At 41.5% G+C, this 25,593-nt stretch overlaps 4 protein-coding genes across 6 annotated transcripts; 1 reads left to right on the top strand and 3 right to left on the bottom strand.

The window, feature by feature from the left end:
• Nucleotides 1-1,855: 1,855 nt before the first annotated feature.
• r3hcc1l (R3H domain and coiled-coil containing 1-like) lies at nucleotides 1,856-5,709 on the bottom strand. The gene is made up of 7 exons (XM_023411864.2): nucleotides 5,632-5,709; nucleotides 4,804-5,315; nucleotides 4,442-4,641; nucleotides 3,992-4,062; nucleotides 3,767-3,862; nucleotides 3,515-3,655; nucleotides 1,856-2,665 (listed from the first exon to the last, which is right to left on the bottom strand). Exons 2-7 carry the CDS (start codon nucleotides 5,287-5,289, stop codon nucleotides 2,613-2,615), a joined length of 1,047 nt encoding a protein of 348 aa, XP_023267632.1. The 5' UTR covers nucleotides 5,290-5,315; nucleotides 5,632-5,709; the 3' UTR covers nucleotides 1,856-2,612.
• A 303-nt stretch (nucleotides 5,710-6,012) lies between these two features.
• crtac1a (cartilage acidic protein 1a) lies at nucleotides 6,013-12,026 on the top strand. Its single transcript, XM_087175497.1, has 13 exons — nucleotides 6,013-6,160; nucleotides 6,721-6,922; nucleotides 7,033-7,229; nucleotides 7,338-7,474; nucleotides 7,602-7,758; nucleotides 7,835-7,969; nucleotides 8,485-8,621; nucleotides 8,741-8,877; nucleotides 9,004-9,086; nucleotides 9,299-9,399; nucleotides 9,480-9,648; nucleotides 9,795-9,934; nucleotides 10,872-12,026. Exons 2-13 carry the CDS (start codon nucleotides 6,723-6,725, stop codon nucleotides 11,070-11,072), a joined length of 1,794 nt encoding a protein of 597 aa, XP_087031623.1. The 5' UTR covers nucleotides 6,013-6,160; nucleotides 6,721-6,722; the 3' UTR covers nucleotides 11,073-12,026.
• A 6-nt stretch (nucleotides 12,027-12,032) lies between these two features.
• Nucleotides 12,033-15,462, bottom strand: golga7ba (golgin A7 family, member Ba). The gene is made up of 5 exons (XM_023411855.2): nucleotides 15,375-15,462; nucleotides 14,167-14,292; nucleotides 13,593-13,745; nucleotides 13,389-13,490; nucleotides 12,033-13,297 (listed from the first exon to the last, which is right to left on the bottom strand). Exons 1-5 carry the CDS (start codon nucleotides 15,420-15,422, stop codon nucleotides 13,214-13,216), a joined length of 513 nt encoding a protein of 170 aa, XP_023267623.1. The 5' UTR covers nucleotides 15,423-15,462; the 3' UTR covers nucleotides 12,033-13,213.
• Nucleotides 15,463-16,554: 1,092 nt separating this feature from the next.
• On the bottom strand, nucleotides 16,555-25,587 carry zfyve27 (zinc finger, FYVE domain containing 27). Of its 3 annotated transcripts, XM_023411856.2 has the most exons (14): nucleotides 25,399-25,587; nucleotides 23,628-23,856; nucleotides 23,423-23,493; nucleotides 23,130-23,316; nucleotides 22,229-22,324; nucleotides 21,839-21,951; nucleotides 21,624-21,742; nucleotides 21,041-21,112; nucleotides 20,214-20,234; nucleotides 19,956-19,976; nucleotides 18,681-18,822; nucleotides 18,468-18,514; nucleotides 18,263-18,344; nucleotides 16,555-18,098 (listed from the first exon to the last, which is right to left on the bottom strand). In XM_023411856.2, exons 2-14 carry the CDS (start codon nucleotides 23,852-23,854, stop codon nucleotides 18,028-18,030), a joined length of 1,269 nt encoding a protein of 422 aa, XP_023267624.1. In that variant the 5' UTR covers nucleotides 23,855-23,856; nucleotides 25,399-25,587; the 3' UTR covers nucleotides 16,555-18,027. The 3 variants fall into 3 exon arrangements, with proteins under 3 accessions (XP_023267624.1, XP_023267625.1, XP_023267627.1); XM_023411857.2 differs by lacking the exon at nucleotides 19,956-19,976; XM_023411859.2 differs by lacking the exons at nucleotides 19,956-19,976; nucleotides 20,214-20,234.
• Nucleotides 25,588-25,593: the final 6 nt, after the last annotated feature.

Genomic DNA, 25,593 nt, shown 5'->3' with positions numbered 1-25,593 from the left:
GCTGATACTGAGACAAAATTATTAAATGCATTATCATTTTGTAAAAATATATACATATACATATATTAAATACAATAGTTAAATCAAATGACCATCCAGAATTCACTTTCACTACCAAAATAACAAATCATACTAAAACTGAAAACTAAAAGTTTATATACCAAAATCCTATGTGTCCCTGCCTTTGTGTCCATAAAAACACATGAAACACATGCTTTGAGATGCATTTTTATCAACTTTAACACCGTATGAGTTTGTATGATGTGCTGAGCTTTCTTTCTTTTCATCACACCTCATGCTGAATCCACCAATACTACTGCACAAAAACATCACTGGAAACAAGGACTCTCTGCAAAGACAGCGATACCTGCAGAGACTGTATTTGTCAGTGCTCATTTTGAATCACTAATCTAAAAAAGAAATGAACACAAAAACGGAACATGTAACGGTGCCTCCGCTGAGGCTGCAGCACTTTAATTAGCCCACGATGAGCCACGTGGCACTGTGTCTCAGTCGCCCTCAGCCACTGAGCTGCAGCTCTACAAACTGGGTTCTCTCCTGGATTTGGATATTTAGTGGTGATAGAGGTGAATATTATACAAGTACTCTGATCAGAGGTAGGACATTATGTTTTAATATGAATGAACACCTTTCCAAACATGTATGCACACAGCAAGCTGTTATTAACGTATCAACATATCCACTGACAGCTAGCTGCTTATGAAGCCAAACGTTAATAGGCAAATCTTACGTTTATCTTTGATACAAAGTTCACCAACTGAGAACACGTGACAAATATTCAGCGCTTTCTGCTAGCTGTGAGAATGAGACTTAATTATTGGCTGAGGAGGTGAAGGAGACACAGTGCCACATGGTCTGTGGTCAGCTGGGTGAAGCCTCAGAGGAGGCGGCGGCCTCCAGCTGTCAAAAAAAAAGTCTCCTCAGCCCGGACGTGCCTGAGGAAGCTGGTAGTGAATTATGAAAGTTGACTCTGAATTAGGAAACTGAATTTGAGGATAAAAGTTTAATTAAATAGACATTATTTCTGTCTAGTGAAAAGCTTTTACAAGTCAGAAATCTAAGCTTTCCAGGAATAAAGAAAAACAGTCTGTTGAGACTGACGACCACAATTTTTTTTTTGTCTGTGGCAGTTTGAAAAAGTTGTGGTAAACCCAAGTGTCAGAGAATTTCCCCAACCATTGGCTCATGCAATACTTCAACTGAAAACATCACCAAAATAGGAGAGGAAATACAACCTTTTTTTTTTTTTTTTTAATAATTTATTCACCAATTTATTGTTTTTTATGAATACAGACAAATTCAAATGTGTACAGCTGTTATACAATATCTGCTCAACAGCTTCATTCAAGTTTACAGACCCTGGATCTGTGACTGTGCAGCCACTTTAAGAACCCATACTACAAATTTTTCAGGATATTGTTTTTTAAATGTACTAGCTACATATACTGTAATAATAACGGTCTTCACTGTGTCTCTTAAAAAATAAAAAGCTGTTAGATGAATGATTGAAAATATAGTTAGAAAGGGATTTGAAGGGTAAGCTGGGAGTCTCACCGATACCCGATGCTAGACTGTTGCTGCTCTGCTTTGGGGTATGGACAACTGCGGGATACAACAATGGGATGCTCTACACTACTGTTACTGAAGACTCTTCCAAGTTCTCAGTGTTCACCCTATTTCCCCCTGGCTTACAGATGCTTCCTGCTTTCTTAATCCATCTGGCTAGATAGATGGTGATGGGTTTCTGTGTCCAGGACAGAAAATTATCCCTGTTGACATTTTTTGCCCTCAAAATGGATAAAAAAAAACAAAAAAACATTACCTATTATTACACTTATTATCATCCTCATAATCATTAGTTCTCTTTGGACAAATGAGTCCTCTCATTGAAAATGTGTACAGAGAGGGACACAACACAGTTTAAATGCTGCAAATGGACCTGACATGAAGGTTCAAAGTTTAATTAAGTTCCGCGGCCTTAAATTGTAAACAATGCTGCATTTTTTTGCATATAACACAACATTTAATTCAACACATTAAAACATAATCAAATCTCTACAATGTCTTCATATACAATAAAGTACTGTATTGTCATGACTGAATTTAAGAGATGCGTGATCTTTAACAGAAAACCTTGCTGCCCTTACGTTTACAGGCGGTTTTACTTGGGTCATCTTTAAAAACATTTTTTTAAATATATATAATGACAAACTTGATGGTCTGGATCTATACAGAAAATAATCCTTTCAATGAATTACAAATGATTAGGCTCAGTGCTTCAGTACAGACCTTACAGTTACAGTGTCACAGATATGAAAACAAGTCCATATGAGAGACTGATCCCTGAACAAAGAAAGCAAGAATATAAAGGAGAGGGAAGTGTTAGGATGCTCTCATCTGAGGTAACACTGCGGGCTAAGGGACAGTGGCAGGAAGAAGGAAAATTTGGTGGGAATCCATTTCTGGGAAGTGTGGTGGAAGAAAGGAGTGGCCAATTGAGAAAAACAGAGCAGGAGAAGAAACAGAGAAGTCCCTAACCTCTGCTGAATCAAGGAATCTTACAGACAAAGGGGGGGTTGTTTTCTGTCTGGTCAGTTCCCCTCCCAAGCATCTTCCCTCTGTTTGGCTGCCAGGCGCTTTTGTTCTGAAAGATAAATCATAGACAGTTAGTTCAACATATCAATCAGCAAAAGCCCTTAAATAAACAACACTTTGGTAATTTGTTGCTCTAAATTTATATCACCATCTTTGCCACATGCAGGGAAGAGAAAGGCTGAGGCAGATTGAAGAGGCAGCTGTAAATTAATCTCTGGAGGCAGCCATACGTGGCATCCATTCCAAGGACACAACGTTCAGCACATGATGCACGTCTGCACTGACATTTACTGTGCGTGTTGTGATCTTAAATAAAGAGCACTGCAGTGCGCCCATGCTAAGAACAAAGGAGCTTTTTTTAGTTTGCTATACTCAAGGCCCTGACTTCCTGACTGGCTGCTCAGTGGACGGCCATTTGTGGTTTTCTGTGCCTGTATACTTATGTTCCATCTCTGAAGGGAAATGGCTGCTGTACTGATTATAGACCTGTTATGATCTGCACAGGAATGGACAGAGAGCAACTTCTCTTGGCATCAATTTGTAACTACACTTTAAATTTTTTTCTGTTATGTGTAACAAGAGCTCCCACTTGTGGTAGAAACATTGTGATGCAAAAACTAAGACAGTCAGATGTGGCCTGTTGTGTGTTTTTCACTTGGCTTCACTGAACACCTATGTTCTTCCTGAATGACACCCTGCTTGACACATAATAAGCCCATTATTTACTTAAGCAACAACTTTAGCAACTCATGACTACTAGTAGACAAATATATATATACACACACAACAGACCAGTTCAGGCTCCAAAGGGACAGAACAGGTTCTGCTAGTCACACTATGACTCCATGTATAAGACCACAATCATGAGGTGAGAATAATGTCTCTGTGTATGATGCACCTCTCGCCTCCTGGAGTTTCCTCCTCTCTGCATCGCGCTGCTCCTTCGTCAGGTTGCTCTTTACACCAAGGGCACCAATCACGAGCTTGCGAGCCAGTGCTGCACTCGTCTGAGGTCTCTCTTTAGCCGGCAGGAGGTAGTCTGGGTATGGGCGGAAAGGAGAATGAAGAGGGACACAGATCATATTTCTCTTTAAATGTGTGAGAACAGAAGACAAACTAACAAACAAGTGGTAAAACAGATTATTTGTACCTGAGCAGCTACGGGCTATGGCTTTTGTGGCAGAGGAGGATTTGGAGAGTGGTCGCAACTTCATCAGTGGATGTTTGGATCTTAGAGCTTCACGGGCTGAAAAGAGATAAGACACAAGTTGCACAAGTTGGAAGTGTCTCAACAATAATTAGAGCAGAGGATAATGTATTGTAAAGTATTCTAAACTACTAAGCTACTGTTTATGTGAAGTAGCACTTAACTAACCTGCAATGGGGCTTGAGAAGAGGCCCAGAGCGTGTGCGTCATCAATCCATTTAATGTCAAAGCCTCTTTGTCTGAAATCAGTCAGAAGTCACACAAAAACAGTCAATAAAACATTACGTAAACCAAATGTAGATAAGACAGATTCTTCCGAAAATTGTGAATCTCAGATGCAATACATATATCAGAGATCCCACACTCCCTGAGATGTCAAACTCATACACTTGACCAGAGTTTTACTCTCATTTCTGTTAAGTCATACTCTCACAGAGAAAACATTAATTACAAAAAATTATGCTACATTAACCGTAGTTTTATACAAGGTACCAATGTTAATCTTAAAATGCAGCGAGGACAAAAAAAAACTCAATACTGCATACTGATGAATGGAGACAATGTTGTAATTTACTGAAATATTTGAGAGTTGGCTGTTGTACACAGAATTATACATACTGGTAGCACTGAAATAACTTGAGAAGGTCCTCTGACTTGAACTCCGTAGGAAAGTCATAGATCTCTACAATGTGTGAGAGTTCATCCTCTCTGAGATCGATGTCGTCGTCTTCATCGCCATCATCATCTCGGTTCATGTTGTAGTAATCGAACCTGGGCTCCTGGACTGACTCCTTCTTTCTACCTTCTTTCAAAGCCAGCTGAGGGTGGGATGAATGACAGGAGAAGGAAAAGGATACAGGCAATTAATTTTGAATTATATGTTTCTGCTTTTATGCTTAGCTAGGTGTACAATGTGTATATGTCCTCCTGGTTATCGAGTCTTGTTTTGTGTACGGACCAGCCGTACACCAAGCTCTCACCTCTTCAAGCAGGTGCGGATCCAAACAATCTCCGTCATCGTTGAACAAAGTGTCCCAGCTCTCCTCTTCCCCATTTTCCTCCTGAGGGGATGTTGCTTCCAGCCCTGAGGTAACATCTGTCTCCACACTGGTCGACTCAGGCTGCCCATTAACCTGCGCATCTGTATCCTGTAGCCTCCCTTCCTTCTTCACATCAGGCTTAGTGTCACTGTTCTGTATCTGACCTCCGCCTTCTCCTCCAACAGGTCCCGCATTATCTTCCCCTCCAGCCTTGTCCTTCTTGTTCTTAGCGTTCTTTCGTGCCTTGTCTGTGTAGCGAGGCCTGGGTCTCGGCTTAACTTCTCCCTGAGTCTGAGCTTTGTCTTTGGAGGCATGAAGTCGTTGTTTGGGAACGTACAGAGCCTGACTTGGCCTCTTTGACTGAGAGGGAGGTGTGGATGTTGGCTGGATTGGAGCACTGTCTTCTTTCGTCTGTTCCAACTCCATTATTATGGAGTCCTGAGTCCTGAATCCTGAATAGTTTTAACGACAAAATTAATCAACTCTTATCCAAACAACTTCTACTAGCTTGCGCACTTTTGGAGCAGAGTCTAAAAATGAAACAAGTAGCATTTACACCAGTACAATACATCTAAGCTAGCTCCAGTTAGCTAACCGATTTAGCTAACTAGCTAAAATTCTTCTCTCCGGGGCTATAATAACTGTTTATTGAAAACGCAAATATAAAATTATTATCGCTTTGCATTTAAGTGCAATTTTATCAATTCGTTTTCATACAGACTATTTTAACCACAATTATATAAGGTAGTTGTTGCTCTTTCAGCTTACCCGTAGTTGGTTTGTTTAGCAACAGAATTTCGTCGCACTACTGACGCAGGCGTAGGACAACCCACAGCATTCTGGGAGATGGTGTTCCTGTGTGGTGCTGCGGCTGAGCCACTCTGCACGACGAGCCTGTTTGTGTGATTGCAAAACATTTGTTTTTCACCAGAATATATATTAACCTCACAGCTGAGGGTTTTTACCCCGCCACTAATTATCACTGTGTTATTTCTGTGCTATTGCTGTAATGTGTTATAATAGCAGCGACTACAAACACAGCAAACATCCGCTTCTTACGTACAGGCTCACGGAAGCACAGCTCAGCCATTGGCCTTCGTTCTAAATATTCAGATGGCTCTTTGCTGATTGGTCAATCCTGTGCACGTTACACAAGATATTTCGTAAATGTTAACAGCAGAAGTTGTGTAAGGTGAAGGATCTTTGACAAATAATTCCATATCAGCGCTGACTTCATTCACATCACTGCAGCAAAATTAGATCATTTCCATCTCTATACACGGACAGAGCTTGTCAGGTAAGACGGTATTTAAATACTGAAGAAATGAAATTCCTGTTTGCGAGTCTGCCCAGAACCAGACAGAGATGAGGAATACGCTTCGTGCATTGATTAATTAATAGAGATCTAATTGCAATGTGCATGATTTTTAATAGTAATGAAAATGTGTTTAGTAATGGTGCGTTATTTTTTATAATCATCAATTTTGTTAATCAATTCAAATGTAGGACTGATTTTGCTGAACTTGAAACTATATTGGTGTTCAATGGTAGATTTGGAGAGAAAACCTACTTAAAATGATCATTTGCTGTGGCTTTCTGGCTCACTGACTGTAACTGTAACATCATCTTGGTTCCTTTCAAGTGACTGAGGCCCTTTGTAAACACCCCCCCCCCCCCCCCCCCCCCCCCCGTAAAATATATGTGTAATATTGGCAGTCTTGTGTATATATATTATTATTATAAATTACCTAATGTGGAGCCTGAACTTTGATATTAAATTGTTCATACAAAAGACTTGTGCATCTTAAATTGAAACCCATAACCCACAGCCCTGCTCTGTGTCCTATTCATTTTCAGTGATGTGGGGCTCACGTCTGCTGCTCCTCCTGTTGGTCGGACTCTGGCGTCAGTCTCATGCCCAGACCTCTCAGCCCATGTTCCAGGTTGTCACACAGACTATGCTTCCTCCTGACAGTCTGCACAATCCCACACAGCTCAACTATGGGATGGCTGTAACAGACGTGGATGGTGACGGCGATCTGGAAGTGGTGGTGGCAGGGTGAGGGGCTGATGGCGTGATATTATACAGCTATAAGTTTGTTACCTTGTGTAGAAATTCTTATACAAGTATGTGTGTGCAAAACAAATCTATACGATGTTCTCCCTCAGGTACAATGGGCCCAACTTGGTGCTGAAGTACGATCGCACTCTAAACAGGCTGGTAAACATTGCTATTGATGATAGTAACTCTCCATACTACGCCCTGAGGGACAGAGCGGGTAACGCTATTGGAGTTACAGCATGTGATGTGGATGGAGACGGACGTGAGGAGATCTACTTCCTCAACACGAACAATGCCTACTCTGGTAAATATTGCACTGTCAAGATCAATCCTCACTTCCTCCCTTATACAAATTATATGGCTCCAGCAAGAATGATTTTTCCACATGATAACTAAACTTTTTTTTATGAAGGACGAGCAACATATTCAGACAAGCTCTTCAAGTTTCGTAATGGCCGCTTCGAGGATCTTCTGAGTGACGAGCTCAATGTGCGTCGTGGCGTTGCTAATCGCATGGCAGGACGTTCTGTGGCATGTATTGACAGAAAGGTCAGTAGACCCACTTAACCTATTCATGAAGTCACATGATTTCATTCTTCATATTTTACCCCCTGTGATTCTTCATTTCCCTGCTGTTTACTTCCTCTCACTTCTCATGGCTGTTGTTGCCCCGCAGGGAACAGGCCGTTACTCAATCTACGTGGCCAACTACGCCAGCGGCAACACCGGCCCTCACGCTCTCTTAGAGATGGACGAAGCTGCCAGTGATGTCAGCAGGGGCATCATCGCCCTGTCTGACGTGGCGGCTGCGGCTGGGGTCAACAAGCTCACGGGTCAGGAGGAGTTAGGCTGGAGAAGTTCAATGTGTGATGGTTTGAGGTTGGCTTTTACAACGTGCTTGTTCTGCAGGTGGTCGCGGTGTGGTGGTTGGACCGATCCTGAACGAGGCCAGGTCTGACATTTTCTGTGACAACGAGAACGGACCCAACTTCTTGTTTAAGAATAATGGAGATGGGGCTTTTGTTGACATGGCCAGACAGGCAGGTGAGTATGGCACAGGGAGGGAAGAACATGAAAGCACATATGTTAGGAGTAGAAATACTTGTTATTAACTCCAGAATCTGTGCACAGTTAGTTGTGTTTTTTTTAAGTAATCTGATGTTTTGCAACTTTTACATTATATTTTTTTCTTGAAAAGAATAGTTCTACATTTTAGGAAATATGATTATTTGCTTTAAATTTAATGGCCACATAAGAGATTGGTATCAGTCTTTTCATCTAACTCTCAGCAACAAATTAAAACACACAAAATGCCGTACTATTCCTTTTGCGTAAATGAGAAGAGCATATTGAAATATTGTGGTTATTTCACTGGAAATGTAAACTAATAAAGGGGAATCAGTGTGCATTATCTGCCACAGTGTCTTCTTTTATACCACCACTAGATGTCACCAAAGACATAGAATCTCATTAAAAGAGAATTCATATACAAATACAGTGTATTGTTTTTTCCAGCACTGGCAGCACTATAGCTTTTAACACTGTCTCCATATCCACAGGTGTGGAGGACCGATCCCAGCATGGCAGAGGAGTGGCACTAGCTGACTTCAATGGCGATGGGAAGACAGACATCGTCTATGGCAACTGGAACGGCCCACATAGACTTTACCTGCAGGGCAGCGACTCTAAATTTCGGGTAAAGGAGAACAAGACAGTGGAAAAAAGAATATCAGAGAAAAGTCTGTAAAATGCTAATGCTTTATCAGCTGATGCTGATAAAACGGGATTTAAAAAGTTATGTGTTCTCTTGTGCAGGACATAGCTACTAGAGGATTTGCCACCCCTTCCCCTGTTCGCACAGTCATCGCAGCTGACTTTGATAATGACAAGGAACTGGAGGTGTTTTTCAACAATATTGCCTACAGAGGCAACGCCCCTAACAAGCTGTTCAAGTAAGATTTTAATTATTATGTGGAGCCAAGTTTAATGAGGGTTGAGAAGTGCTTGGCAGTGACACACATCCTGGATTAATGTTTAAATTACTAGCTATTTGTATAATCTTGTGCGTTTGTTTGCAGGGTGTCAAATAGAGCTGGGGCGGACCCACTGATCCACGAGCTTAATGTGGGAGATGCTGCAGAGCCACAGGGAAGAGGAACAGGTCAGCCAGCTCTAAATTCAGAGCACAGGACACTGGACAACACATTTTTATCAAATTTATTCTACAACTGCTGTGACCTGAAGGGAACATGTGATTTCTCTGCTTCCTCTCTCCTTGGATGAGATTTGCAGAGACACAGCTGTTGGAGAAACGCCACAGTGAAGCGGTTATGTAGGTCAGAGCAGTGAAAGCTCTCTGTCTGTTTTGGACAGGTGGCACCGTGACAGACGTGGATGGGGACGGACAGCTGGACCTGCTGCTGGCACATGGAGAGAGCGCCCAGCAACCAATCTCTGTCTTCAAAGTCACACAGGTGTGTGTGTATGTGCGTGCGTGCGTGCAAGTGTGTTTGGGCTCTGGCTCCACAACCTAACTTGTCATCCTTGTTGTCAGGGCTCGTCCAATAAATGGCTGCGGGTCATCCCTCGCACCCAGTTTGGCTCTTTTGCCCGGGGCGCCAAGGTAACAGCCTTCACCAATCAGGGTGTACGTTACACTCGCATCATTGACGGAGGCTCTGGGTACCTGTGTGAGATGGAACCTGTCGCCCACTTTGGTTTAGGTAACTACCTCTACATGTTATACTTTAAAGACACTGAGAGCATGGGACACACATCTCAAGTTTTTCTATTGCATGTAATAAACCCAATATCAAAAGGTGTAAATTCATGTGATGCTCAGTTTTTTGTTTTTACCCGTGACTCACAGGAAGTGATGAGGTGAAGTTACTGGAGGTCTCCTGGCCAGACGGCAGGTCTATCACTCGAACCATTCAGCAGGGTGAAATGAACTCAGTGGTGGAAGTGGCCTATCCCAGTGAAGGGGAAATGTCTGCCAGTGCCATGCAGGTATGCAGTACAGCTTCACAGTGTGAACTATGAACACAGTTAATCTTCCAGTCAGCCTTATTAATCATCCTCTTGTCATTTCCTCTCACTTTCAATTTCAGTTCAATTAGATGCAATATTACAACAAAATATTAATTAGCAGAAGACAACACTGCACTAAAGACTGCTGATTTTTTTACTCCTTTGTCCGTCTTTAATTTTTGATTTTTTTTTCCTCTGATTTTCAGTGAGGTAAAGGCTTTATTGTCAGAATGGCCGCTGTGCAGGTAACCAAATTATCAAATGAGTTGTTGATAAATGAAATCATATATTCATTTGTTCTGTTTTTCATTTTCTTTGATGTTTATGTTTTTACAGGTCCTTGAAGATAATCACATGAAATGCAATAGAAATGTTGCAGAGATCATGTTTGAAATTTTTTTTTTTTTGCCCGTGCATTAAGACAGGGCCCCTGTTGTTCTCTTTACTATGTGCATAGTTTTAATATTTTTGTGTTTCTTATTTTTCTCTTATTCATTTTTTATTGCTACTGCTATTTTATGGTTTTTGTTTTTATGAGCCATGGAAAGCTCTCTAAATAAACTGCTACAAATCAATATTCTGGGTGAGTCAGATTATCATTTCAGGTGTAAAAAAAAAAAAAAGAAAACGTAATATCCACCATCAGTGCTCTGAGACACTCCTGCTTTAGTCTTGCATACAACCTCGACAGTATTTACTTTTTCTGACAAACGACAAAGCAAGTGCTGCCTGCTTGTTCTGAGACGTGCTCGGTTTGCCAGCTGAAACAGAGCAAGACCTGAATTCTGAATAGAAAGGAAAGATAATGACTTACTTTATTCTTCTGTGCAAACATACATCTCTTTCTCTCATCTCACATTCCATGTGACTTCCATGTCCTTCAATGTCAACCATTTCTACTGTGTTGTCTTAACCTCATGTCTGCCCTTCCTTCTTTTCCTCCACCTTTTTTCTTGTTCTCCCCTATTCTGTCCCTTCACCCATGCAGCCTTGCCCACCATTGTGCAATGGCGTCCACTCTACGTCTGTCTCCACGATTGAAGCCTCCTGTTTAAGGACAGTTTTACTACAGTGTGTCTTGGTGCTGTCCTCACTGGCAGATCTCAGGGGTCAGTAGTCTACAGGGTAACAATGACACAGTAAGAAAGCCTTTATCCATCACTGCTTGTCTGGATCAAACATCTGCTAAAAGCTTTACTTCCTGTGATACGCATTAACAGTCCGTCTGGATACACTATTCGATCATATCCTAGTATCTGGACGTCCTGCAGTCTGGACAAGTCCTGTTTGTTCTGGTGGACTGGGTGCATGCTGTAGTCCCTGCATGTAAGTCAAGGCTGGAAAACTGGGATCGGTATCATGTCCTTTAGCCAGCTGAAAGTGCTGAAGTGTCGTATAACCAGCCGAGCATGCATGCAAACATGAGGGAATTTGCCTGACCAAAGCTTGTCATAATATCGAATTAGTAACATTTTCTGTTTGTAGTGCATGCAGTGGGTTTGAATTGTCGTCATCATTACGTTCTATAGGTCGTTTTTGTTGCTAATAACATAAGCGATTGGCTCTGTTCTGTTAAAGTGACTCAGTAAGACATGAGAGCGAGACGGTGAGCCAGCATGCACAACATCACGACACTGAAACTGAAGTAAAATGGAACCTACCATCAACCATCATTAATTTTATTTACACGTGTCAGAATGTCAAATATCCTTGTACCCATTTGCCAGTAAATAACTTGCCTTAAGTTCACATGGTGATTGGAAAATATGTCCATAGCCAATGGCCTAATAAAAGAGAAAGGGAAAGACCTTTGCAGACATTTTAACAGGCATAACATTATTGGCTTCAAAGCTGCACTAACTGGTTCATTTGGAGTTGTGTTTCTGTCCATCTGATGAATGTGAGTCCATTATTGTTCATAAGTTCATTATTTATAAAAACACGTTGTTTAGCCCAACTTTAATACTGAAGCCCTGCTACTGGCACACTAACCCTTTTCCTGCTGTGACAGATTGTCTGCCATTGGTTTTTTTTTGTATATTTACAGTATAATAAAGAAAGATCAGCTCTGTGCAGCTGTGATGAAACGGTATTTATTTGACACCAGTCATATATACCTCATTGCCATGTGTATCAAACAACAAGCAGTACGAAAGTTTGTTCTTGCACACAATGTCACCAAAATAAAAGACACATTCACATTTTTGAGCCAGTTTTTGGCAGGTATTGTTCTTTGGAAGTTTGTTCAGGAATCAAGGAAGGGTTGGTGTATTTTAAAACACTACAGGTAAGATTCAGGAAGACTTTTTGACCCATCCTCAGTCTACTTACTGTTGCATTCAATGCACAGTATGTCTTTGCATAATCAAAATTTAGGAAAAGTTGGTCTCTACTTGAAACCAAGAGGTTAGTACTTAGGTTTGTGCATGTGTCCGTGTTTGTGTGTCTAATTAGCTTCATGTGAGAGATATGGAAGATCTGCTACATTATAGACATGGACGGGCTGAATGACATTCATCTGCTACCAGACAGCATGATTTACAGCGGAGGTGATGGAGGAAGAGCTTCTTCGTACAGTTAATCTGCGCTCTGGGAAGGTGAAACTTTGTGGTGCCCTGCTCAAACAGTTGTACATACTTTTTACATTTGCTAAAATCTGGAAACTCAGTTGAGCCACAGATAACATCTTTACAAGCTGTTGTCCGGTGGTGTGCAGGGTTAATGGTGATGTGTCCAGTTTCCTAGTTGGTCCGGTGGGGTCAGGGTGCAGCTGGGGCTGATCCGGACTACATGGTGCAGCTGTGGTGGCTGAGGTATGAGGTTTGGTGAGGCTTGTGGTCTTCACTCCTGTCACAACACCTCCTCCATTTTTTTCTCACTTCCTTCCATCATTTTTGTCACCCACCAGACAAGACAGGAAGGAAGGTAATGGTGCAATCACACAAAGTATTACCAGCTAGTTTTTTTTTTCTTTTCATTTAGACATTGCTTCCAAACATGACTGTGTCAGTGTGCATGCACATCACTTTGCAGGAAACTACTAAAGTGCGTGTTTGAAGCGTTCACTGTGAAAAAAGCTTTAACAATTTAAGCATGTGATGACAAAAAAAAAAAAAAAACAAAGCTAGAAAATCCTTTGTGTGAGCATAGGTGAGGGATGTGTGTGCTAAGTATTGGAACAGGAGTGGTATCATTGTCCTAACTTCTCCTCCGGGGCTGTGAGTGATCAGGGGGACATGGTGATCAGGAAGTACCCAGTCATCGAGCAGTGCTGCCGGACACAGAGCTGCTCCCTGAGCTGGAGCCACTGGAGCCCCGGTCTTCATAGATGGAAATCTCTATCTGGTGAAAGTAGTTAGGGACCAATACTTCACTACTGTTTTCATTAAACAGAAAACAAAAGTCATACACCTCAAACACTGAGCAAGGATACGACCCGCATTCCCCTCTCTATGGGATCTGTGATGAGCAGACCCCTGGGAGCATAGATCTTCTCATTCTGCTCCTGAATGTACTTGGCTATCTTCTTCAACACCTAACACACAGAACAAGAAAAATGAAACAAAAAAATTATGAGATGTTCATCACTTCCCCTGAAAACATTAAAATGCATCAACTTTGAGATCGCCAGTCTGACCTTCTCGTAACGTGTCTCCATGCAGAGGAAGATGAGATATGCTGTAGCGCAGGCCAGACAGCCCTCCAGGTAGGACTGTCCTCCAATCTTTTCTGCCTCTGCATAGTAGTTATTCAGAGTCTTCACAGTGTCTTCAAACAGTGTCCGCTCAATCTGGAGACGAATGCAGGACAGAGTCATGAGTAAAGGAATTCTGTACAGTGATAAAATGGGTAAAGCATGGAAAAAAGAAGGGGTAATTCACCCAATCATCATTCTGTCTGTATTTTTTTTTTAAATTTCTTTATTTTAAATGACATTGCAACCATAGCTGTGAATTGAGGCGGCCACTAACAATCTGGCAATTATTCCCTCAATGGTTTAATTATTTGTTTGGTCTATTAAATACCCAGAAATAGTAAAACATGCCCACTGAAAGTTCTCTCTCTCTAACCAACATATTCAAATAACATATTTTGAAAAATAAACGTAGATGATTAATCATTTATCTAGATCTATCTATTATTTATTTGCAGTTACAGATTAATTTTGTTAATCAGCTAAACGCCTGAGTTACAGGCTTCTGTCTCCTCACCCTGCTCTCCAGCTCAGAGGGGAACTTGGTCTGAAACTTGCAGGTGGTTCCTTCACTGTAGTCTCTCTGGATGAAGACTTTGTTGGCCAGAGATGCACTGTGCCTCAACTCCTGCAGGTTGTGGAACTGAGGAGGTCAGGTCACACACACACACACACACACAGGACGGTAAGGGTTAATACAGTATCTCTTTAATGAGCCCCCAGAGAGAGACAGAGCTACACCCCTCTGTGCACCTCTTCACTGGCAATGTGTACAAACAGAGGCTGATTTGGAAGTGTAGCATGATAGAGGAGATGTAGACAAGATGTGATCAATCACTCTGTAGCTCAGTGTCTGCGCTCATTTCTGCCTTGTTGTCTGTTGGAGCGCAGCCCAGCATTGGACATACTATCTTCTACACACACACACACACTTTCATTCTCCCCCTCTTTTTCTCTCTAGTCTAACAGGGAAGCATAGCTTGCAGGAGACGGAACATTTCACTACAGCTCACAACAGATCGATCAGGTGGAACAAGATGAGGCAGACTGATAAAAAGCCATCCACATTTTTTTTTCTCTTTCACAACTCTTGTAATTTCAGCATTTACAACAGCACGGAGTCGAAAGAGGCTAGAGGAGCAGTGAGTGACGTCGGGGCGGCGTGGCTTCTGTCCATGGTGCTGAACGCTGTTCCTCCGTGTGTGTGCGTGTGTGTGTGTGTGTGTGTGTGTGTGTGTGTGTGTGTGTGTGTGTGTGTGTGGTCACTGGTCAACACAGTGGCCTGTCACCGGATTAACGGGGCGTCTGAACAGACAAAAACAGATCTGCTTTCACCAAAACAGCTTAACATCGCGAGGAGAGGACCACACGGTGATCCGCTGTTTCTGCCACATTTCTGTTTCCATGAAGCGCAGTTGACTTTCAAATTTCCCGATAATGTTTTTTTTTTTTCTTTAAAATGCCAGAACGCTTACAGAAAAGAGAAACAGAAAAGCGAATAACCCTCGGACGAAACTGGCATAATAATGTAGGACACGGTCGTCAATCCTGATTCAAGTGAGCCGCAACTGATTCACAGTTTAACCGTGCGCAGCCTGAATGCCCTCTCTGGCCATGTTAACTGCACCCGCGCCCGTTTTATTCAAATGACTACACAATACAGCTGTTTGTGGTGGTGGTCGAGACCTGAGCAGGATATTAAACCGATAATATCGCCAGTCTTACCTCTGTCGCCATGTTGCCATCCGTGGCCGTAGGGACGAGTCCCTGCATGCGCTGAAATTGCTTTACTGGGACACAGGGACGGATTGGAGGAGCGGGGAGGGGGGAGGAGGAGAAGGGAGGGGCGGGGCTAACACAAGTACAGGTTTAGGTCATCACATTAATTCTGCTTTTCTCCGGTCTCACATGAGTTTGGACTGAATTAATATTTTAACCTGTAATAAAAGGTCTTATGAATAACATTAACAATGGCTCTGTTGTATTCAAGTGTCCCTATAAAGCATGACAATGTGACAGCGAGCCAACATGCCCAAAATCCTGGGCCATGAAACCAAAGCAGCTAAATATAATTCAGCTATCGTTAATTTGATCATTTTGCTCATGCTTTTCCTACTGTGACATTAAAACGTGTTTTCTGTTAAAAAGACCTGCTGTGTGGGAGCAAAGAAAGGCCTTAAACTGACCTATTATCAGCAAACCTGTTAGCAAACAGTTTACTGTTTACACGTGCATAAGTTACAGGACAACAGTAACAATCATTTGCAGTCATACTTCTGACCACCTGGTGAAAGTAAATGCAATATTCATTGACCTTTTAGGTCCGTTTTTGTCTTCACCAACTCCATATCTGGCCCTTTAGCTGCTGAATGCCCTTCTCACCAGCTAGTTGCTAACTGTGTCTGCTGTTTGGTGCTGAGCAGGGTACATTTGGTTTATCAGAGCTCTTTCTTGGCAGAAAAAGCTGCTGCATCTGGAAGCAATGCTGATTAGAGCTACGAGACAAAACCAAAAAATGAGCTGAAAGATTAACACACCAGAGTTGAGGGGAACCACAGATATACTGTGGTGGCTACAAGCAACACCTTTCACATTACACATACTCATTTGATCCACTGTTAATATAAAAATATTCATAAGAGCAGCTTTAAGGATTTTAGTCTTATAAGAAAATCAATAGCTATTGTGTGAAATTTAATCACTATCCAAAACTTAATGTTGATACTAAATAGCTTATAGTAATAAAATATGTTAATATGTTCCAGAGGATAATTTGAATCAGAAGTTGTGCAATTTAAAAAGGTAAAGGTATTTAGTGGCCTATAATTTCAATTGATTATGGCTTTTCAATGCTTCCATCCTTCAGAGGCAAAAGCACAAGAAGAATATACTTAACAGTTGTCACTTTAAATTAATTAAATCATCAGAGTTTATTTCAATGATAGCATGTTTCAACCATAAAATAAGGGGCAATATATACAAACTTCATCATTAGGTCAAATAATCATTTGCAGTTTCTGGATTTTAAATTAAATATATTAGATATGGTAGAACAATTAACACTAACAGTTATTTTACAATTACAATAAAAGCAAAGCAAACAGTTACAATCATCCGTGTCCAAACCATGATTAAAACAACTTTGCCATCAAGAGCCACCTTTTGGGCTATAATGCCTCCACATTAATTCTTTTAAGTCCTGCTTGCAAGGGTGTGAGGCTCTGATGACAGTTTCAGGTGGTTTCTCAGTCTGTTCAAATGAATTTAATCCAGTTGGGTTGACTTTGATCCGATTAACAGAAAAGCTTGGGCTGCAGGGAAATCTGGTCTTTTAGGCTGTTGAATTACTCCAAAAAAAGCCGGTTTGACATGTCCACACAGGGAAAAAAAACATCAACCAGAATGAAGCATCAGTTTGATCCCTCAAAGCAGAACAGGCTGGTTTGTCAAACTTCACAGCCCTCCAGTACACCATCACCAGCAGTTTGGCAGAAATGTGATGGGATTCATTGCAGGCCATGCATTTTCAGTTTGATCCCATAGAATTATTCTGGATTTTAGGTCTGGTAAATAACGTGAATACCCACATGGGTAGTATACAGAAATGCAGGTTGCACTGGGGGCAGATGTAATCAATGAAACATGAAGTACACCAAAATCACTGGCCTTGAAAAGTTGGACAAACTGAGAACTGATCACATGACATTGTTGACCACCTACAGTGTATTGGAGGACAATGAACAAATCTGTGTGAAAAAAAATTTAGATGGTAAGCCTCCACACGCTGCAGCAATCAAGTCTAAACGCAGAGCCTCTTTTGTCACATAGCCATTCACATTCTGTTTTGCATGAATACTGCCTTAGTCTTGATCGTACAGAAAAGTCCTCTCAGCATTACAGCAAAGTTAAACTGCTACACAGGGCTGAAGGTATCAACATTCAGGTGGAGGCAAAGCATGTAAAAGCAAAACCACTGACATCCAATAGGATTATTTGCATCACCCGTCAGCATCAGCATCCTGACCTCCACTGTGCATGCTTTTTACTTCCCTCTGCTCAGCAAGGGAAACAACAAGATCCTTTGATTTTGGAGCCATTATAATCTGTATTAAGTCTCATTGATTCATAATGTCCAGTTCTTCACTGAGAGTTCAAACAGGAAATATGTAACATATCACAGTAGCTAAGGAGGGATGCAGCAGGAAAAGGCATGGCAGGGTCTTGGAGTTCAACACAGGAGGTATCTTGACAGATATTAAGTGCCTTAACATGAAAACCAAGGCATGTGTGAGGGTTTCAGTAACTTGGTGAAGGGCTTGGGGGCAAACAGTGAGTGACCTCCCACTGGGCACCGGGAGACAAAACCGACATGCCATCTTCACTGTAACTTGATGAGAAGAGAATTACAGGCAGCACAAACAAACACGGTCTCTCTCTGGGCCTCTGGAGCTGAAGAAGAAACAATAATAAAAGAATTAGATCATCAGTCAGAGAACAGACGAGTAAGAGGAACAGAGGTGTAATAATGTGACACGATGCAGCTATCAAACACATTTTGATCAATCTGTAGAATAATAAAATGTTACAATGATCCAATATTTTTCCCTCCTTACCTGTTGCCCCCATGCAAGATCTCAGCACCTTAAAGGAACAGCATCGAGAACAGAAGCTGTTGCCACAGTTACTGCAGTTCCTCTGCAATAAGAAGAGACATTGTGTTGAAGCTCACACCAACAGAAAAGTAAGACAAAATTAAATGTGATGATGACGTGATGCCTAAATATATCTCAGACTCTTGTCACAAGTTTTCAGTCTCACCCTTTTCTTCAGCACTGAGAAGACAGCATTGCAGCTAGAACAGTTGCCTTTGGAGACAGAGAAAGACATAATGATAAGTACTATAATGAAAACGAAGCATCATGAAATATGAGATAAAATGTATCTGTTCAGAGCTAAGATATGAGACTCCTCTTTCATCCCTCAAGTGTAATAGGAGGAATGAAATCAGTGGATGAGTCAGAGCAGACTGACCTGTGCTGGTGGTGGGGTAGCGTTTGCGCAGTTTCTCCGTCAGTTTGGACACCTTGCTGCGTATTGGTTCGTTGCGGCTCAAGAGACCATTTTCAGAGATGGTATCGTACTCCGGGGCTCCAAGAGGCCCATCGTCATCCTCCTGAGGGAGAGGGAGGAGGAGGAGGGAGGAGGGGGATGAACAAATAAAAAGGTAGTTATGTGCTGTATAACCTACAGTAATAGGAGTTGATGTGGAGGGGTTTGGAAACCTCACTGGGAAACGGAGCCAAACTCAGCAGTGTGGCTAAACAACAGTTTGACTAATAAATGTTTGGCAAGTAAATCAAGCAGGTTGATGGCAAGTAGTAGGATTACCAGGGAGACAGACACAGGTGGAAAATACATGCATTTACAGGAAAAATGCAAGCATGCTTATACAGCTGTGCTTGACCTATTTGCCAAACATAAGAACATCAAACCCCACACACAACCAATATGAATCATTTTATCCTTCTAATAACGAGCCTATGAAGAAATAAGTGTTGTTTATACCTCTATGACCATCTAGATGTTCCATTAAAAATAGTTGTTAAATAGTCTATCCCCCTACTTCCTGGAGACCAAGAGCTGGGTAATTAAGTTAGTACAACCTAATTCACTGAAATGCACAACTTTAACTTCATAGAGCGGTACAAGAGGACCAGAGAGTAAGAGGACAAAGAAAAGTATTGCTCATGCTAAAAAAATCCATCCACCTTCAACAATCAGGACTTTTTGGGAACAGGATGACCTGTTTCAGCGTGCTGTGTGTTGAAAAGCAGATACTCAAAAAGGAGAAGGCAACAACTACGATCAGAAACTCTAAAATATATATGCTATTATGCACCAACTCTCTGATGTAGCACATGTGATCAAACAAACAATATGCCTCTATGCAAAACTCTTCAATGAGGCTATAGTATGCTTTTAATCAACACACACACACACACACACACACACACACACACACACACACACACACACACACACACACACACTTCAAACCACTACTTAGTCAATATGATTTGAGGAGTGAAAAGCTGATTTCACTAATGTAAGATGTGTCATGAACAATGCCAGTCATGCAGACTAGAAATTAATGACCATGAATGAGGGGATTATTAAAGACGACAATTATGGGCCTGTTAATTACAGTGTTATGTATCACTATCACATAACTCACTATCACGCCGAGGGAACAAACATATGAAGGCGCAGAAAGGATGGATGGGAGGCATTGGGAAATCCACTTACCACTAAGACCAAAGGGGTCTCCTTATCAGGATGCAGAACAACACATGAGAACAATGTTACTGACAGACACTCATATTCAGTGCGACAAGAAAGGAACAAACCCAAACCCGTGCTTCAAAGAGCAAAGCAAGATCTAAACCACAAGGATCTGACAAGCTTAACGACACATGAAGTTGTTGCTCATGTGTCAAGTTGTTCTATAGTTTACTGGGTGGCAGTGGCACTAACCTCTTCTAAACACAAGGGGGCAACACTCACCTGCAGCGAAACTGAATGTTCCTGATTTAAGAGGACAGCAGAGAAAAAACAGGAAGTATGAAAAATATTTTTTTCCACACAGTGATGGCAATCTCCAACAATGTTTCAAATTTGTAAATAGGAGGTAGAAAAAGACTGTTTACAAAGTCACCAGCCACTTTTGTTTTACTTATAACCAAAGATTGGTTGGACAATTAGTGGCAACTAGTTCAAATATGCTTATTCACTTTCTTGCTGAGAGTTAGATGAGAAGAGCGATACCACTCTCATATCTGCAATCTAAATACGAAGCTGGAGCCAGGGGACCTTTACCTTAGCTTAGCGCAAAGACTGGAAACAGGGGGAAAAAGTAAGCATGGCCAACAGTAACAAAATCCACCAACCAGCACCTTTAAAATTCACTAATTAAAACCTAATATTTTGTTTTGTTTAATTAAAGTCCCATATGTAATCCACAAATTGTTTTTTTTACACAGATTAAACAAACATGATACAACATGGTAATTAGAGCCAGGATAGCCGTTTCCAGTCTTTATGCTAAGCTAAGCTAGCCAGCTGCCGGCTCCTGCTACATACAGTGTTTACTGTATAGACATGTGAGCAGTGTCCTCCTCTCATTGAACTCTCTGCAACAAATCTAATACATGTATTGCCCAAGCTGTGATGCTTATTTTATTCCTAATGCGTCTTTTATCATCAATCTAAGAAGAAATATGAGATGTTCGCATCACATCTGATATCGTAAAAATTGGACAAAGGCAGCCAGATTTGGGGGAACATGAAAAGATGTCATTCAAATGTGGGCATATGGGTTTAGATGCATTTACCTCAATGGCATCCTTAAATTCATCATCAGGTTCTGCTTCCTCAGCCTCCTCCACACTTCCAGGAGACAGGTCCTTTCATCAAACACACACAGGCACACAAACACAAACACACACTAGTCAATATATAAATACTATATTATAGGGTATAAAACAGACAGATCCCGCATTAGTGGTGGTCCAAGGATCAGCACCTTGGATAGTGGTCAGGTTATAACTGATCCAACCAAGCTGTAGAATAAAATTATAGAAAATTATATTTGTTTTTATCAGTGCAGCTTTCAGTTCACTGTTGCCTTGTTGTGACCCAGAGTCCTTTGGACAGATGAAGTCATATTTATCTGAGCTCACACTCCTGCCCTTGCCAGAGAATAGAATATCACCATAAAAAAGTGGTTCCATAGATGGATGGAGAAAATCCATGCATGGATTTATGTTACGTTACTGGATAAATACATTGAGAGCATGGGATAAACTGGATAAGAAGCTTACAGCCATGGTTGCTTTTAATGTAAATTACAAACACAGATTCTGTCAGTATTTAAGCTACACACACTTTTCTCCACTTCCCACTCCTTTCTCTCACCTCCAGACTAGTTGGTGTGGGGGTCCGGTCCAGCAAGTTGCTTTGTTGCTGTTCCTCACTCAGCCCTTCTGTGGCCTTGGTGTGGCCCAAGTGGAAGAGCTTCCTAAGGTCGAACAAAACTGGAAGCACAGGGGAAACAACATTTTCCTTTAGCTTTACATTGTTAAATAACAGTTTGCGTTTATCCTTGCTTCTTTCAGACAGGGTAAACTGACCTCTGCAGAAGTCTCTGTTCCACAGGAAGATGGCGCTGTTGAGCCCAGCGAGCACCCAGCCCACAGGAGCGACATAGAGCAGACACACCACTATTAACATCCCTCCATAAAACCTGGAGGGAAATGTTACAAATGTCAGGTCACATGCAAACCATGTGAGAGATTGATCAGCCACTATAGTAGTTTACATTCCATTTACATTTCTTACCAGTATTAGTTAACGCTAACTAATACCTGTGTGAATGTGGCAAATGCTAACATCTGCACAACAAATAACCGATTTGTTGCGTTGTCCTCAAGCAGAACATTACTAATGATCAATGACTGATGATTACTCAAATTCAGGTGATACAGTTCTGTGTGACTGTGTGTGTGTGTGCAGATGCAGACCTTGTTGACTTGGTGTGATTATCCCAGTACAGGACTTTGTAAAAAGCTTCTGCTGACTGACAGGCAGAGGACAGCATGTCATCCAGGTGTTTCAACCTGGTGAAGACAGGAAACACCACCAAACACAAACATTACAATAACAAAGACAGACCTAAACCCATACATGAACAAATACCATGTGCAAATGTCACCAGTGTAGTTTATAAACCTGACTAAATAACCTAACTAAATAATGTTTTCAACAACAGTTAGTCTACTTTTCTAATTAATGAATGATTTCCTTATTTCTAAACCATTTCGTTTTATAATGGTATAATAAGGTACCCTGTGGGGTTTGGGCCCACTATTGAAACCGTACAGCAATGTTTTGATGATAACGACCCCTTTACGAGTTTGTAACTCCAGCTGAAACACACAGGGGCACACATGCATGAGTGAGTCAGGGGTGGATGCAGAGCACAGCAATAGTTGATAACAATGTGCCATAAAAGGGAGCGATGCAGCAATAAAAAGTTAGAAAAAGAGAAAGCGCTTAAATTCATATAAACAATGTAGGTTTAAAATATTCTTTTAAAAAGGCTCTGCAAACATACAGTATGTTTTGGTAAGAAACAGTGAATGAAAAAAACTGTTTGTTTAAAATTAAAATAGCACAGGGTACCAAGCTGTAACCAGTATGTGTATGTGTTGTATGTAACGTGATCATATTTTAGCTTCTCGTATTTGATCATTTGAATATTTTTTGGTGTTGGTGAGACAAAACAAGACACTTTAGGATGTCACCTTGTTCTTCAGATAATCGTGATCAGCAAGTATTTGACATTTTAGAGACTTATTAATTAATCACATGAATCAATAATGAAAACACTAATTAGATGCAGCCCTGCAGCATCTGTCTTACAGGTCTTTTACTTCCAGCATGGCCTCCTGTTTGGTGAGATGTACTGTCTGCAGGTCTCTGCGGTGCACAGCATGATAGCGCCTCTTCTGGAGCTCAGCTTCTGAGGCTCTGCCCCCACACCTGTCCTGCAGGTAACCCAAGGCAGCAGGCGCAGACACTGCCACCACACCCACTGAGAACCAACCCACTGACACCAGAGAGGCAGACACAACAATACATTAATAAATTATTCAGGTGTCTTTTAAAACATCACACAAAAGTTGGATCAATATTAATGCCTAATGTTATATTACCTTCATTAACAGTGCAGAGGAAGACATTAAGGAATATACAGACAACCAGTGAGCACAGGGGCATCTTCCATCTGAGAGATTAGAAAATGAAGCAGATGACACTGAATACTCCAATATAAATATGGCTTCTTGCCATTACTACACAAAGCCAAAAGCAATTATATCATATGATGCTCAAACAGACCACAGACACACATATACTCACTCGAGCAGGAAGCGGCTCAGCTCCACTGAATCTGCAACTGGTTCTAGAAACAGAGCCATTCTCTTATAGGACACGACCATGTTGAGGAGGTCAAAGTTTGGTATACACCGTGGGCTCCCCAACTCAGAAGCATCTGGAGACCCGGGGGTCTCTTTGGACAGTGTGTGTACCAGCTCCCCTGTACCCTGTGACGGGTCCTGGGACGCTCCGGCACTGTGCATTGTCATTCCTATGCAGAGTGAAGAAAAGTGTTGTTTGGTGAATTAACAGTAAAAGGCAAAACGTTTCCTGAGTTGCTAATGTTGCAGCTCCCTAAAGAGATATTCTCTGAAGCACAGACCCTGTTTCACATTTCTCTCCCAATGAGGCCTTAGTACAGTACGTTCTCTACAGAGATGGGCACAGTGGGGAGGCAGTAGCCTGGTTCCAGACCTCTGGATCACACTCAAATCTGCAACCAAAGTGAAACCTACGGAGACAGCATCTGAAAATCTTACTTTTGCTCATCTCCAGTGGATTAACGCCTCACCTAGTTGCAGTGATAGTTATGTGTACTTCACAGAGTCAGTACACTGCTACACCACTGTTAGATGGGGTTACATCACAGGCTGTGCTCTATTTTTGCCTGACGCTGCTTGTTATTTAGCTCCAAGGGTAGGGAAATGTATTCAAATGGAGAGAAAGCAGCATATGAGGCCACAGGTATGATGGTGAAGCTCTATCAGCTGATAATATAACAGCAGCGAGAGGTGGAAATGCTGCGGTTTAATCTTTACACAGAGATTGTAAAATACAATTTCGATTTCGATTCAGGGAATATAAGCTGAGTAAGATATGCGTTTACCAATCTGTGTGGTTTACGATATATGTGGTATCTTACTTATGTGCCACACAGAGATGACAATTTACATGTGTATAAGCCTCATGGGCCGTTTTGAGTGCCAAACTGATATGAAGTGGAAACTACACGCTTCAGTGACACTGGGTGTGGTCAGAGATGCAACACACTTAAAACTTTCAACCAGATGCAGGACCAGGCTATAGAGCTTTTTTCACTGATGTTAATTTTGAAGTTATTTTCAGGAATGGCTAGTATCTAATAAATAATAAGTCTTAATAGTTTCACCATGCAATTCTTTAGTATAAGCGTAATAATTACCTTTGCTGCCAAATGAAGCATAATGTTACAAAAGTAAATTATTCATTCATACATTTACTGTACTTTTTTTACAGTACCGGTGGGTGGGTGTGTGTGTGTGATGACACAATTAGGAGTGTAGTCTATTGCCCTGGAAGTGATTTGTGAGACGGTTTCCTATAGAATAAAGTGTACACATCCGTGAACGCACCACTGTATTACCAATGGTAGATTCATTTTGCAGAGTTATGGTTAAGATGCTACTGACACTTTGGTGCTTCATGTACCGGTAGTCTTTAAGAGAACTACTAGAGGTACTATTACATAAGTACTCCTTACCCATAGCTGTGTGTGTATTTTTTATTTCTTCCCTCTCCATTCTACTTTTCAGCAGCGTGTTAAACTATTAAATCTGTTAAACTATTTATCGTGACCGTGAACAGCCACGGTCAGGAGCACTTACAATAAGCGGCATCTCAATAAATCAGCGCCACTAACTGAAGTGCTGTGGCCTGTGAGTTGCTGTCAAACAGGAAAGTTTACTCGGCTTGATGACAAAAGGACACTATAGACCTACAACTGTAACTTCGGCCCAACTAACATCACCTGCCGGGTATGAAGGAGATAACTTACCCCGAGCTGAGAGTCCAACAACAGCCAGGCTATGAAGCAGCAGCAGCAGCGGTGCTGAGAGGAGGTCAGGCGAAACTAGCGAGTCCCACCGACATCATCAGTCCGGAGGAAGGAAGAGTCTCCAAATACAACCAACCCGGTCAACATGACAGCAGCCTGCTCTCCTGCATGAGCATTAACCTGTCAAAGCGAGTC

The sequence above is a fragment of the Seriola lalandi genome, unplaced genomic scaffold (genome assembly GCF_002814215.2).
Source record: "Seriola lalandi dorsalis isolate HSWRI2012SDOR001 ecotype SW California unplaced genomic scaffold, Sedor1 jcf7180002054471, whole genome shotgun sequence".
Taxonomy (NCBI): Eukaryota; Metazoa; Chordata; class Actinopteri; order Carangiformes; family Carangidae; genus Seriola; species Seriola lalandi.
Note: the sequence above shows the minus strand (reverse complement) of the source record. Positions and strands in the feature narration are given on the sequence as shown.

Coding starts and splice junctions, on each gene's coding strand:
- r3hcc1l (XM_023411864.2), bottom strand. CDS start 5,289: ATGGAGTTGGAACAGACGAAAGAAGACAGTGCTCCAATCCAGCCAACA. Junction 4,063..4,441: donor AAGTTATTTCAGTGCTACCA/GTATGTATAATT, acceptor GACTGATTTCAG/ACAAAGAGGCTTTGACATTA. Junction 2,666..3,514: donor GAAACTCCAGGAGGCGAGAG/GTGCATCATACA, acceptor TTTATCTTTCAG/AACAAAAGCGCCTGGCAGCC.
- crtac1a (XM_087175497.1), top strand. CDS start 6,723: ATGTGGGGCTCACGTCTGCTGCTCCTCCTGTTGGTCGGACTCTGGCGT. Junction 7,230..7,337: donor CACGAACAATGCCTACTCTG/GTAAATATTGCA, acceptor TTTTTTATGAAG/GACGAGCAACATATTCAGAC. Junction 8,622..8,740: donor GCAGCGACTCTAAATTTCGG/GTAAAGGAGAAC, acceptor TCTCTTGTGCAG/GACATAGCTACTAGAGGATT.
- golga7ba (XM_023411855.2), bottom strand. CDS start 15,422: ATGCAGGGACTCGTCCCTACGGCCACGGATGGCAACATGGCGACAGAG. Junction 14,293..15,374: donor ATGGCAACATGGCGACAGAG/GTAAGACTGGCG, acceptor TGACCTCCTCAG/TTCCACAACCTGCAGGAGTT. Junction 13,746..14,166: donor CCTCTGAGCTGGAGAGCAGG/GTGAGGAGACAG, acceptor ATTCGTCTCCAG/ATTGAGCGGACACTGTTTGA.
- zfyve27 (XM_023411856.2), bottom strand. CDS start 23,854: ATGACAATGCACAGTGCCGGAGCGTCCCAGGACCCGTCACAGGGTACA. Junction 21,743..21,838: donor GAACAGAGACTTCTGCAGAG/GTCAGTTTACCC, acceptor CTGTGCTTCCAG/TTTTGTTCGACCTTAGGAAG. Junction 21,113..21,623: donor CCACACCAACTAGTCTGGAG/GTGAGAGAAAGG, acceptor GTTTGATGAAAG/GACCTGTCTCCTGGAAGTGT.